Genomic DNA, 12875 nt, shown 5'->3' with positions numbered 1-12875 from the left:
ACACACTCATGCACACACACTCACGCACACACACTCACACACTGTACTTCCATGCAACCATTGCCATTGCTTGCAGATCTACAGTTCTCTAGTAATGTTCCTAGAAAAATGTTCAAATGTATTCTGTGTGTGTGTGTGTGTGTGTGTGTGCATTGTCTTCTCAGAAAGCTCCAGTAGAGGACACAGGCGACGCCCAGATGGTGGAGGCTGACGACGGTGTGCCTGCACCCACCCGGATCTCTCACGAGGAGGTGTGGGCGATGTTCCAGAACATCTGGACCAACGTCTGCCAGATCAGGTGAGGAGCTGTTTAGTTTAGGAGGGATGGAGGAAGGAAGGAGTTTATTTATTACCCGTGACCCGCGGTGAACCTTTTGCTTCTCTCTGGTATTCTGTCCGTTTTAAATGTGGTCTCTCTCTCTCTCTCTCTCTTGATGACGGTGCTGGTAATGTTGCCGTGTCTTGTTTTAGCTCTGCGGTATTCTCGGCGCTGGGCTATCCTTCCGAAACAGGCCTAGTGACCATACCTGCTCCTCAGGATGCCCTGAACTGCCTTCACAGACTGTCTGCTGTGGTAAAACAGCTTCTGGAGGCCTTTGGGAGGTACGTGCACACACACACACACACAGAATCAAACTCACCTACGCCAGGCATAGGACGTGCAGTTCCTAACCCAAAACAAGCACTGATGTAAAATCACGACACATTTCAGAGCGTTTTTCTGTAACATTGTGCTTGTGCTCATGTCCTCTCGTAGAGTCGGCAGCCGTCGGCAGATGAATTATTCATTTTGAATGGTGCCTGTGTAACTGTTGAGAGTGTTTGCTTTGAACATGTTTGGTGCGTTGCCACATTCAATAGTATACATGAAGAGTTTTTTATTGTTGTTGTTGTTGTTGTTTTTTTGAGAAAATCAATGATGAGTTTCCCCAGTCCTGATCCTGCTAAAGACTTTGTTCAACTGTATTAATGTTTAATGAGCCATGAATTAACCAGGACCATTTATGACTCATTCAGAATGTTTACACATATTTATAGATTCCGCTAATCCTCAAATTACAGACCCTCGGAGGCTCAATAAAACACACTCTCTCTTTCTCTCTCTCTCTCTCTGTCCCTCTCTCTCTCTCTCTCTCTCTCTCTCTCACACACACACACACACACACACACACACACGCACGGTCTCCGCAGCTCTAGGGTTAGTCATTCAGTCACTTAGCATTCCTAGCAGGTGCCCCTGTAATGGAATTTCTCAGGATAGTTCTCTGCACAGAGCCAGGACAGTCCATTTTTCAGCAGTGAGATGGGTTTTCACCACACGTGATTAAAACAGGGCTGGGAGATTAGAAATCGCCCCACTCAAAGTCACATGCTGCTGTTCATTACTAGAAGGTGACCGTCCACGTGAAGTGTGTGTCTGTGTGTGTGTGTGTGCGTCTGTGTGCACATGTATTTTTGTTTGCATACTACGTGTGTATGTCCTTTACCTGTAAATGACCCTTGGGAATGACTGTAATCGTACACAAAGCACACACACACACACGCACAAACACACGCACACACACACACACACACACACACACACACACACACACACACACACACACACACACAAACATATCAGAGCCTTGACTGATTTTATCTAAAAGACAGAGTCATGTGTGAATGTGCAGGGCTAGTTTCAGGTCATGGGGTATTTAATTACAGTGTTCATGCTGGCCATTTACTAACCGCCGTAATGGAAATCATGCAGCATAATGTCAAACCACTCAAACCACTGGCTTTCTCATACTCTCAATTTAAACTGTGAATTTCCAGCAAGTTTCTCAATCCTCTTTTTTTTTACAGCTTGTCTTTCTCAGTCACTGATGAAGTTTGTTACCTACTGACCTCCTGGCCTTCACTGAGATCCAGAACTTGTCTGTTACCCTTCTGTTGTCTGTCGACTTCTTTTGTCTGACCAAAGAACTCAAATAAGTGACCAGATAACAGAAAACTGCAGCAACGGTGTAATGCTCTGCTGTCCGTGGAAAGTTCTAGAAGTTAGATCGGGCTTCATGTTGTGTACATTGTCCTCTTACAGGCTGATGTATGTTCTCTTTTACTCTCTGACGTTAGCAGTAAGAGCTTTACTTACTTTTGTGTTCTGGGAATGGTGTTGAACAATAACTCTTGGTAAAAAAAAAAAAACAGGAGTTCTCAAGAAGAGAGCCACCTACTTCACTTGGCAATACACGCACACACACACACGCACACACACACACACACGTACGCATAGTTCACACGTCTGAACGTGTTTAGGTGGAATTCTACTTTCATGACTGATTTCAGTTTAGTTCAGTTCCGTCCAGTTTTATTCCATTGTTCAGTTGAAGTACACAGAAAAATGCAGTAAAGAAAACCATTTGTCTCTCTTGGTTCTGAGAAGTCTCTGATGTCTAAGACATATGGTGCCAAAGCAGTTTATCACCCATTTCTCATTTATCGCGACACTATACCCTCAACAGTACATAATTCTATAAGATCTATACAACACGTCACAGTACGGCACAGTGTGCAGGGGGACGAAACAAGGACAAGAAACAAACTGCCGTTCACATAAACATTACAAGGCTTGCTTTTGTTACCCCACAAAGCATGCACCTATCTCATCCTAGTATCATAAAAATTTGGTTAAGTTGTTGTGGTTTTGAGCGGGGAAGCTCAACGCCTCGGCAGAGGGTGTGCTGTTTTCCCTGTCAGCCGTCCGTTGAGATTGAAATCACAACACTGGCCTAAGGGCACGCTCATTGTGGATGATAATCTGATACAAGCGTGATCATGCAGAGGACATAGGATTATATATGCAGACACTGTCATTAAGAAAATCCAGACGTGGCCTCCACCCCTACAAACACACATTCACGCGCGCAGGCACACGCGCACACACACACACACGCACACACATGCGCGCGCGCGCGCATTAGTTAATATGACCATGAAATTGTACAAATATGTCATCACTCTTTCACCAGTAGCATAAAGACAATTTTTTTTAAAATATGCTTGCATTCAGCAGTGTGTGTGTGTGTAGAACCATTTTGGAGAATGGGACAGGATTGGGTTGGGGTTGAAACTGATTTGGTGCCGTTTCCAGGGAAACGGCTCGACTAATTTTCATGAGCAGGGAGCAGTGAGATGACTCATCAAAGCACATGTACACACACACACACACACACACACACTTTCTCTCACATTCCGCCCTGGAACCACAAAAAGGCAGTATGTATTATGCAAGGCCTCACTGGGTGAAATTGCTTCCCCCACCCCCCCTTCTCTCTCCCTGCCTCTCTCTCTCTCTCTCTCTCTCTCTCTCTCTCCCTCTCTCCCTCTCTCTCTCTCTCTCTCTCTCTCTCTCTCCCTCTCTCTCTCTCCCTCTCTCTCTGTCTTTGCCCTTCATGGTAGCTTCCTCACTCACTCTGTTCTCCTCTCTCCTACTCATGTCTTTATCTCTTCCACCTCATTCCAACTCTGTCGTGTTACATCTTCAGAATTCATCCTCTCTCTCTCTCTCTCTCTCTCTCTCTCTCTCTCTCTCTCTCTCTGTCTGTCTAGCTCAGTTTTCTGAACTCAAGGCCTTTCAATAATAAAATGACAGTAATATTAACCAGTAATGGTAAAAGAAGGAGAAAAAGTAGCAGATTGTTTTGTAGTTACAAATGTACACTGTAAACATATACTTATGTATGTACACATTCAGAACAACACACTCTCTCTCTCTTGCCTTCTTACACTCCTCTTTTTACCTTTTTTTTTGTTGCATTCTCTTTCACACTTTCTCGCTTTCTCACACTTTCTCATGTTCTCACTTTCTCTCTCTCTCTCTCTCTCTCTCTCTCTCTCTCCCTCTCTCTCCCTCTCTCTCCCTCTCTCTCTTCCCTCTCTGCTACACTCATTTTTTACATTATCTCTGTTTCTGTTGGTGTGTTTAGACATCACAGACTCTGCCACGGACTCAGATGCGCAGACCGCGTGAAGCGCTGCTTCTGAGATGTGATTGTTTATTTCTGTGACGCTGGCAGTCAGATCTCATGTTCCGGCCTCAGGCTATCTGGCAGCCGAGTCGATGCATAGCTCACCCGTGTCCGTTTCCATGGAGATCCTTTTCAAACACATTCAGTGTTTCATGAAACGGTGAGGTTACGTAACCAGGTCTGCTACACGTGGACGGGCAGACGCTGTATCGACCTAACGGGACACGCCACGACGACGCGGCTTATCAGATAGACAGAATCTTCACGGCGCGTTTGGGAAGAATCAATGTGTGGTCCATTAAATTGAAGTCCATTTGGCATGGGCTTTACTCGGCCAAATCTGTCACAGCACTGACCTGACATCTTAAATGCTTACATTTCCTAACAAAAGACATGTCTAGTGAGTCTTACTGTTGTTCATTGTGTTAGCATGGGAGTGATCACCTAAGCCTTTTTTTTTTTTTAGAAAATGAGGCTTTGATACACTTCCATGTTTATGTGTTAAAAACCTTTTCTCTCCCCTCTCATTAACAGATACGTGTCTCTAGATACACTGACTAAAATATGCACAGAGACTGTGATGCGGAAGAGAAGGGAAAGTTTTTGTTGTTGTTGTGGTGGTGAAATCACTCCAAAAACACAACTCTTCCTCTAAATATAACTGCCGTCTGTTGCGCCGAGTAGCTCCACACACTTTTCCTAGCATTTATCTGACCATCAGCGTGTCTAACGGTAGCTCTTATATAACCTTGTCTCTCATGCATTCAGTGCATTCAGTTTTAAAACCAAGTAGTCATTTATTAATAGCCACACAACACACCAAGCCAGACGCTTTGCAGAGCAAAAACCTGTTTCAAATTGTTTTCCGTCCCAGTTCAGGACTGTTCTAGTTTTTCCAACCTGTTTACATGATGTTGCTTTTGAAAAAAAAAATAAGGTTCTGCTAACTGTCTAGAAGATGTTGATTTGATGTCTCTCTCGTCCTTTTCCCCTTTTCCAGAGTGCTGTCTGTGAATAGTAGCATCGAGGATGTTCAATCTCTACACACTGTCATTTTGACCAGTGAGGTAAGAGACACACACACACGCGCGCACACACACACATACACACACACACACAGGCACTTCAGGGTGTGTGTCAGGTTCACAAGATCTGTGTGTGTGTGTGTCAGTGTGTTGCATGTTGCTTGTTACCTGCACGTCATGTTTTCTGTTCATTTTTACAGTTGTGAGGTTTTGTTAAGCATGCTTTGTGGCTTTTTCTCTTCATTTCTCAGACGGAGTTCACTGGAATACAGACATAATATTTACATTTATATTTATTCATTTTTCAAACGCTTTTATCTAAAGCGACTTCCAACACAGACAGAAAACAAAACCCAAGCAAATAACCATTGAGGAGCTGAGTGTTTCATAAGAGCCAGAGATACCAATATGTCTTAATATCTGAAAGTGAAGAAATCTGATATACATTTACGTGTGCCCATATAGCTTACGCTCTTATTCGGAAAGACCTGCAATACTTACAGCATCCAAACTAGACCGTTTCATCTGAGGTGAAGTGGTCTGGTTTAGGTCTTTTAGCCTTGTTTTATTTGGACAACTATAACAGCAGACCTAATTTCCACCTTGAGCAAATATCAACTGATTGAGATTGTCTAACAGTTTAGATTTGTCATTCGTGACCTCGTGTAGAGGATTAAAGACTTTTTGAGACTTAAGGTGCCGCCCTTGCCTTTCAGATTGCTGCTATAGAGCCGCAGTTGACCGCTAAGGACCTGTTTGAATGTTTGTCTCAGCAAGAATACAGGTATGTTTCCCTCAGTGTGACAACTCCACTGCTGGCTTCAGCTCCTGAAAGCTTTTTACTGTTCTGGTCTGTCATTTTGTCCCCTGGTCACCATGCCCGTGTTTTGTGGAATGAAAAATTGCAGTGCAGGGTATTGTTGGAAATAGAACCCTGGTTTAGATGTAGACTGTTTTAGAACACATGTTCTCTCTCTCTCTCTGTCTATTTCACAGTCACACACACTCACACACAATGGCTGTCATGTTGTTTGAGCTGCTCTGTGTCCAAAGTAACATTATGTTCTTGTCAAGTCATCAAGGTGCTAATTCAAGCAGGTAATAGTCTGTGTCACCGAATGAACGAGTGTGTGAACAGGTCCAGACATGTCTCTCCATTGTGTGTGTGTGTGTGTGTGTGTGTGTGTGTTGGGTGTCCCACGTTGAGTGTCCAGTTTCCTCCCCTTATTGTGTCTCAGTCATCTCAGAACTTCGGGACAGTTCTTTGAATCTCTGTCGCCATGCCAACAAATGTCTTCCACGCACATGTACCGGAGTGTATAACCGGGCCCCTGAATTCTTCATGAAGCCCTCCCCGCTTCCATTTTCCCTGAATTTTCCCTTTTGTTCTCCCGTTCAGGCACACTCTACTCCCTCTTCCCCTCACTCATCCTCTCCGTAGTCACGTTGCAACGCTCCACGGGATTCTGTCGTTCTTACAGATTTAGGCAGTGGAGAGCGATTGATAGAATAAGAGACAAATGAAATGGTTTTGCATGTTTATGTGCCCTCTGACTGCTTTATACCAAGTGCACAATCCCCTCTTATCTGTATAGGGCAGTTAGACTGAAGACACCTATAAAGACGTAGGTGATCCCACATGCCCTCTGTAATTCCTCTCTGTATGAATGGGTTGTTGTATGTGTCATTGCTGCTTTAAAAAAAAAAAAAAAAAACCCCGTGGTCAGTTTTGTTTTGTGGGTTAATGTTGAAAATTTGTTCTTTAAATTGAATTCAAACACTGTCTGCTTCAATTATTATCATTGAATTATCGATGATTAAATTACCAACTGTAGGTAGTTGATGTTTGGTGAATAGTATCGTAAAAAGATAAATAGGGGTTATCGAGGGGTTAACAGGTCGCAAACGTTGCCAGATCAAGATAAAAGAGGGGATGAAACACTGCACGTCCTCCGTAGCGGTCAGTAGTGGTTAATATCAGATTAATATCAGTAAATAAAGAGACAGCTAGTCTTTGTGTGCAGTTGTTACCATTCACAAGTGATTTCATTTTTACTCTATACTTATGTTCCGTGATGCGTGCACCAGATAATGGAAAGCTGGGTTGCGAGTTCCCTTTTTTTTGCAGACTAAACCTTGACGGTCGTTGGTTTGGCCTCTCGCAGCTCAGATCTGATGGGATTTTTATCGGTCCAGACAAAGCACACGATCACGTGAAACGGCGTAAACCGAAACTCTCTCAGTTTAAAATGTCCGGTAACCCGCTACCTCGCAGACGTCGCCCTAGTGTGACAATCAAAGCCAGTGAAAGTGGCACAGGCCTCTCCTGACGCATGAAGCTGAGCACTGTGTTTTTACACCTTTGGAGGAGAGCGCTGTTCTCCTGCATCCACCTCCAACCACGTCACCACCTGACTGTCGGCGTGCGCCCGCGTGCCCAGGGGAGGGTGGTTAAGTGGGTTTCCATGGGCTCCTGGTCACAGTGGCCCAGTGGGGCTCAGCTGGGAGTCAGCCTGTGAATCCCAGGGGAACACGACGGTTTTGACCTTGTGTCTCGCACAGGACTGACGCTCACGCTTTCACTTTCCTCCACCGGCCAAGGCTCTTTTATCGTCTCTGGGTCTTTGAACGTAATCTATCTTTGTTTTAAAGCTGCATTTCCTGAAGCGAGAAAGAGTAACTCACACACACACACACACACACACACTCAGAGTACCAGCACTTCAGACTGTTGTTTTCTGTTTCCATTTGATTGTTTTCATGCCCTCCTTAGCCCCCTTATGTAATAGTGAATTGTGCAACATCATTATTTTCACAATATCCACCATACCAAAGTTATTAGTCAGGCAGACAGTTATCTGTCATTATTTATGGTGCGAGAACGAAGGCTGGGTTTGTGACGAGATCACATTTGAACACTGGGAAAGATGTAGCTGTAATTAGAGAAACCATGTCCAACCAGACTTGGTCAGATAGCAGTGAAATAATCAAACAGGTCTCAGCGCAGTGCTTCCGACTGTTTACTGCAAGGCACTTACTCTGCCTTTCAGACAGACAGACAGACAGACAGACAGACAGACAGAGAGAGAGGGGGGGGGGGGTGGTAAGGCATTATATACACAGAGAATGGAAAACTAGATTGTCAGTGACACAGAAAAAGTTGAAAAAGGGACAGAGTGGTTGACAGACGAGGATAATGAAACAGATAGGAGTATGGATGGATGGAGAGAGAATGATGGGTGGATTTGGAGTGAGAAGATGAAGAGAGAGGTGAAGACAAAGAGAAATGAGTGGAAAGTGTGTTAGGGGGAGCTGTGGAGCCATACCTGAAGAGAAGAGTGAATTAAAAGGGAACTCATTCTCTTCCTCCCTCCTGCTCTCTCTCTCTCTCTCTCTCTCTCTCTCTCTCTCTCTCTCTGCCTCTCTACCTTTGAGATGTGTGTGTGATCTCTATTCCCTTTGGACTCCATATAACTTTTCTAGATCCCTCTGTGATACTGCTTTCATTCTCCCCTTCTGTTCCCCTATCTTTCACACACACACACACACACACACACATATATATGTATGTATGTGCTCTAAAGATAAGTTGTCTGTTTTTCTGAGGGGTCACTCCATGGTCACTCCCTACTTTTCTTTCTGTGTCTGGAAAAGAGAGGTCTGTCATGACCTGGTAACCCTGGAGCAGCTAACACACAGCTCTACACACCCATTAACACACACACACATGTCCTTATCCTTGTGCTTATAGCTTCTTCAACACTACTGACTCAGACACATGCAGAAAACACACACACAGTGTGACTTAATGAATGATTACAAATACACACACCTTCTCTTACACACAAACGTACCTGTTTGTGTGGTCACCTGATCTGCTGATATTTACAACCTTAAAAACACACACACACACACACACTTACTTTGTACATATTTGAAATACCATCTTGGTTATTACACGTCACCTTGTTACCTAACAGGCCCGTAATGGATTTGAAACGTGGATTTGATATCGTGTCTCTGCAGATGACCTCCAGAGCCACGTTATCAAAAGAGCAGGAGCACATAGAAAATCAACCTTTCATTTCTTAATGAAGTCAGATATTAACTTAATCTCATTATTATCAGCTGACGCGATTAATGTAACTGCTGGTTCACCCTCTGGATCAGACCGCGACTTTGAGACAAAAGACCTTTCCAATGTCCCCACATGATGTCTTTCTTAGTCTTTCAACCTGTCAGTCAAAAGCTAGTCAAGCTTCCTTTGAAGAAAAAAAAAAAGAGAAAAGGTCAGCCCTGTAACTGTTCTCTTTATTTATTCTGTATTCTCGTTATGTAACATTTGTTTTGAAAAGCTACCTTTGGGTGGGTTAGACATGTGTTTACCTTTCAGTTCATACAGACATTTTCACACAGACAGTCTTCACCGTGTCGACTCTACGCGTGTACATATATGCGCTGGTTCTGTACGTAACGCAGTGTGGGCTTGACTTATTTCTGCTCGTTCTTCTGTGGGTCTCGGTCTGTTCCACTCCTATAGAAGTTAATGAGAGTTTTTCTTGTTAATTAACATGACAGACCCCAGGGATGGTGATTATGGTGCAGAAGGAATCAGAGCGGTGTCTGTGTGTGTGTGTGTGTGTGTGTGTGTGTGTGCGCGTGTGTGTTAAATATAACTCGGAGCCGTGGCCCACGGCAGGGAAATGAGTTCCGAGCATACAGACAACTCATCTACACCATCACAGAGAAGAAGAAGAATGTCACGGACACAGTTTTAGAAAAAAGCATTTTTCTGTATCTCTCTCAGAGACACGGATGTCGAAATAACTTCCAAAGAAAAAGCTGATCAGTGTCAATCTAAAAATAGCCTTGAGGTGCGCTCTCGTTAAAAATCTCTCTCTCCGTTTATTTATTTTTTTTTCTTTTGGCGGTCCTTCTGTTTTGTGCTGTGTCACTGGGGAGGGTGGGCTCAGATGTTGTGTGTATGTGTGTCTGTGTGTGTGTGTGTGTGTGTGTATTTGTGTGTGTGTGTGTGTGTGTGTATTTGTGTGTGTGTGTGTGTGTGTTTGGGGGGGGTGCAGTCATGGCTGAAGACTGTCTTTGGGTCCAGTACACACAGTAAAGAAACACAGCACAGGCTGTTCCTTTCAGGGGTTGGTAACCAGAAAACGAAGCGCTCCGCGGTTGCCATGGCAGCAAAGTGGACAGAATGGAGTAATTGTTGAGCAGTAGGGTAATGGAATCCCTCATGCATGTTGCACTGTGACTCTCTCTGTCATCCCTCTGTTGTCAAACCTGCAGCCTGTTAGATAACATTCAATTCCGTCTGGGCGACCACCGATGTGTAAAGAGCCGCTGAGTGCAAAAGGAAGGACTACAGAAAGCCCTTTATGCAATGTGCTTCCCCTCACACAAGTATCGGTTGGCTGGACTCACTGCTCTCTACTAAATGCTTCACAGTTCATGGTCTCTGAAACAGAGCAGACTCACTGACCTGAGAACTGTGAGAATGCGTTCAATTTTACATTTGCCGAAAGGGAGAACTTTCCGGAAACCGTGAACATTTGTCAGCTCTTGTTCCAGTAGGACCTGATAAATATGTTTGCAGTGTTTGTTTTCTGTTTGCCTTTCAGTTAAAACAAACTTTGTCGAGGACTGACCGACGTGTCTAGATTAGAGAGCGACAAACACGCCGGAGTGCTTTAGGAGTGAATTTTAGGAAGTCTGGGAACATATCGTCAACGAAAATGCTTTTTTATAACCAAATCTCTCCTTTTTGTGAGACTTCGTACCCGAGTTTGGTTTTCCTAACACCGTGAAGGCACCGTTGTGTCTGTGAAAATCCTGTTTTTGCAAAATGTAGTTGCTTTATCTGAGAATAACGTTTCCTCTGATGAGGACTCTGGCAGTGTTCTGACAGGCGATTATGTTGTAGAACTTGCTGGAGTGAAGTTAAAGAAGCCAGCCCACCATGTTCCAACCTGTTCTTCTTTTCTTTACTCCGCTCTTACATAAACATCACGCCTGGCAGAAGAGAGAGGGAGGGAGAGAGAGGGAGAGAGAGAAAGGAATTGAGAGAGTTGGCGAAATTAGGTCACCGGAGGTGGATGAGCATATGAATTCCTCTCCTCTTTTTTTTTTTTTTTTCCCTCTCCAACTGTTACGCAACCTTCAACAGGAAAGAATAGGAAGGGAGAAAATCAACAAACAAGCAGCAGGAGGTGGGACACAGGCTGAAAAGCTCACGACAGTGTGACAACAGAGACCCCCCCCCCCCCCCCCCCCCCCCCGTGACAAAATGCACCACACTCTGCATCTAATCAACAGCCCTTAACCCTTTAGGTCCTCCTTCCTTGGTGGTTTTCAACACCAAACAAACAGCGAACTTCAAAGGACCTGTGTCAGTAAAATTTAAAAAAAAAAAAAAGAAAAACCCCGACAGGAAAAGGTTTGGTTTCGGATTCGTCGTTCTGTGCGGCTTCGCTCTTTTTGACGGCCCTTGCGGCCAAGTCACATGTTTCCTGTTGCTGTGTCGCTGTTTTTGGAGCGCAAAACAGAAGTGCTGTGTGTGTTAGAGCAGAGCTCAGAGTACCTGTAAACAGTATGTCCGCTCACATTCCATTATTCAGATAGAGGTTTGGCCAAAGCATCAAACTGTCTTCAGAGTAATATTAAACCGCGTTGACAATATCTGCTGAACTAATGGATTGTTCCTACTCGGAGGAATTATTTACAAAAGCACGTTTTTCCCCCTCAGTCTCTGTGTGAAGCTTGATTACAGCATCTTCTAAACAAGCTAAATAATTTAAAAGGGTTTCGTTGTTGTTGTTGTTGTTGTTGTTGTTGTGTGGGACTGTGAGTTGTGTGTGTTATTAAGTTAAGTGTGTTCTCTCTATGCTGCAGGCAGCCTCTACACAGGGTAGAGAGTTTTCATTTTCCCTGGGTGAAAGTGGGACCGAAATGAATTCTGTATACATCCGTTTTTTTTTTTTAGAATAAATATGACTGCAGTGGTTTCATGTCCAGAGCAAAACATTTTCTCAGTATTTCTCTCTGCCTCCAAACCAGCCATATCCAGCTTGGCCATTTAATTAGCACCCAGACTCAGTTCCAGTGATTCAGTGGTCATGCTGTACTACAGAAAGGTGCAGATTAACAAAAAAAAATGTGGCAACTAATTTTCACATCTCTTTCTCATGGTCTGGTTCAAAAATTTGGCCTTAATTAATGTGTATTTCTCTCTCTCTCTCTCTCTCTCTCTCTCTCTCTCTGTGTGTGTGTATGTGTGTGTCTATGTGTGTGTGTGTGTCCCCTTAGGGAAAAGTTGTCTGTAGGGGGGGCCCAGCTGTCTGTGGTGAATGAGAACTTGGATCGATGTGTTGCTGCTGTGCGAAGGCAGACTGGGGAGAGCGCCTGGCCCTGACCCAGCGGACCTGACCCGGTCCAGAACCAGAACCACTCCAGCACCTCAGACCTCATCACACCGACCAGGGCTCAGCTGCAGCGGCGCTCACACGTTTAAGAAGATTTTTCTTCTCTTTCTTTCTTTTTTTGCTTTTTTTCTTTTTTACTGAAGATTTGATGACTCATCTCAGATGAAGACGCAGCAGTGTGCCACACTCATAACACATCCAGAAATGCAAAACATTAAAAAAAAAAAAAAAAAAAAAATATATATATATTCAGGACATTTGGCAACACAGCCCAAAGCTATCAGAACGTCTTACTGGTTTTTGAACACTTCACAAATTTTCACTGTACATCTTCAAAGACTACCTCACGCTGCTCAGATACTTTATGGATGTAAAGTTGTTTCCTTAAAGTTATATTTAGCGCT

At 44.0% G+C, this 12875-nt stretch overlaps 1 protein-coding gene across 1 annotated transcript in view; it reads left to right on the top strand.

The window, feature by feature from the left end:
• swt1 (SWT1 RNA endoribonuclease homolog) overlaps positions 1-12461 on the top strand; it is a 23376-nt gene extending 10915 nt beyond the window's left edge. The window contains exons 14-18 of the mRNA XM_030770869.1: positions 165-298; positions 472-603; positions 5014-5080; positions 5755-5822; positions 12356-12461. Coding sequence (XP_030626729.1) covers positions 165-298; positions 472-603; positions 5014-5080; positions 5755-5822; positions 12356-12461 — 507 coding nt within the window. The remainder of the gene's footprint in view (positions 1-164; positions 299-471; positions 604-5013; positions 5081-5754; positions 5823-12355) is intronic.
• The last annotated feature ends 414 nt before the right edge of the window (positions 12462-12875 follow it).

Source organism: Chanos chanos, chromosome 4, assembly GCF_902362185.1.
Source record: "Chanos chanos chromosome 4, fChaCha1.1, whole genome shotgun sequence".
NCBI classification, from domain to species: domain Eukaryota; kingdom Metazoa; phylum Chordata; class Actinopteri; order Gonorynchiformes; family Chanidae; genus Chanos; species Chanos chanos.
Note: the sequence above shows the minus strand (reverse complement) of the source record. Positions and strands in the feature narration are given on the sequence as shown.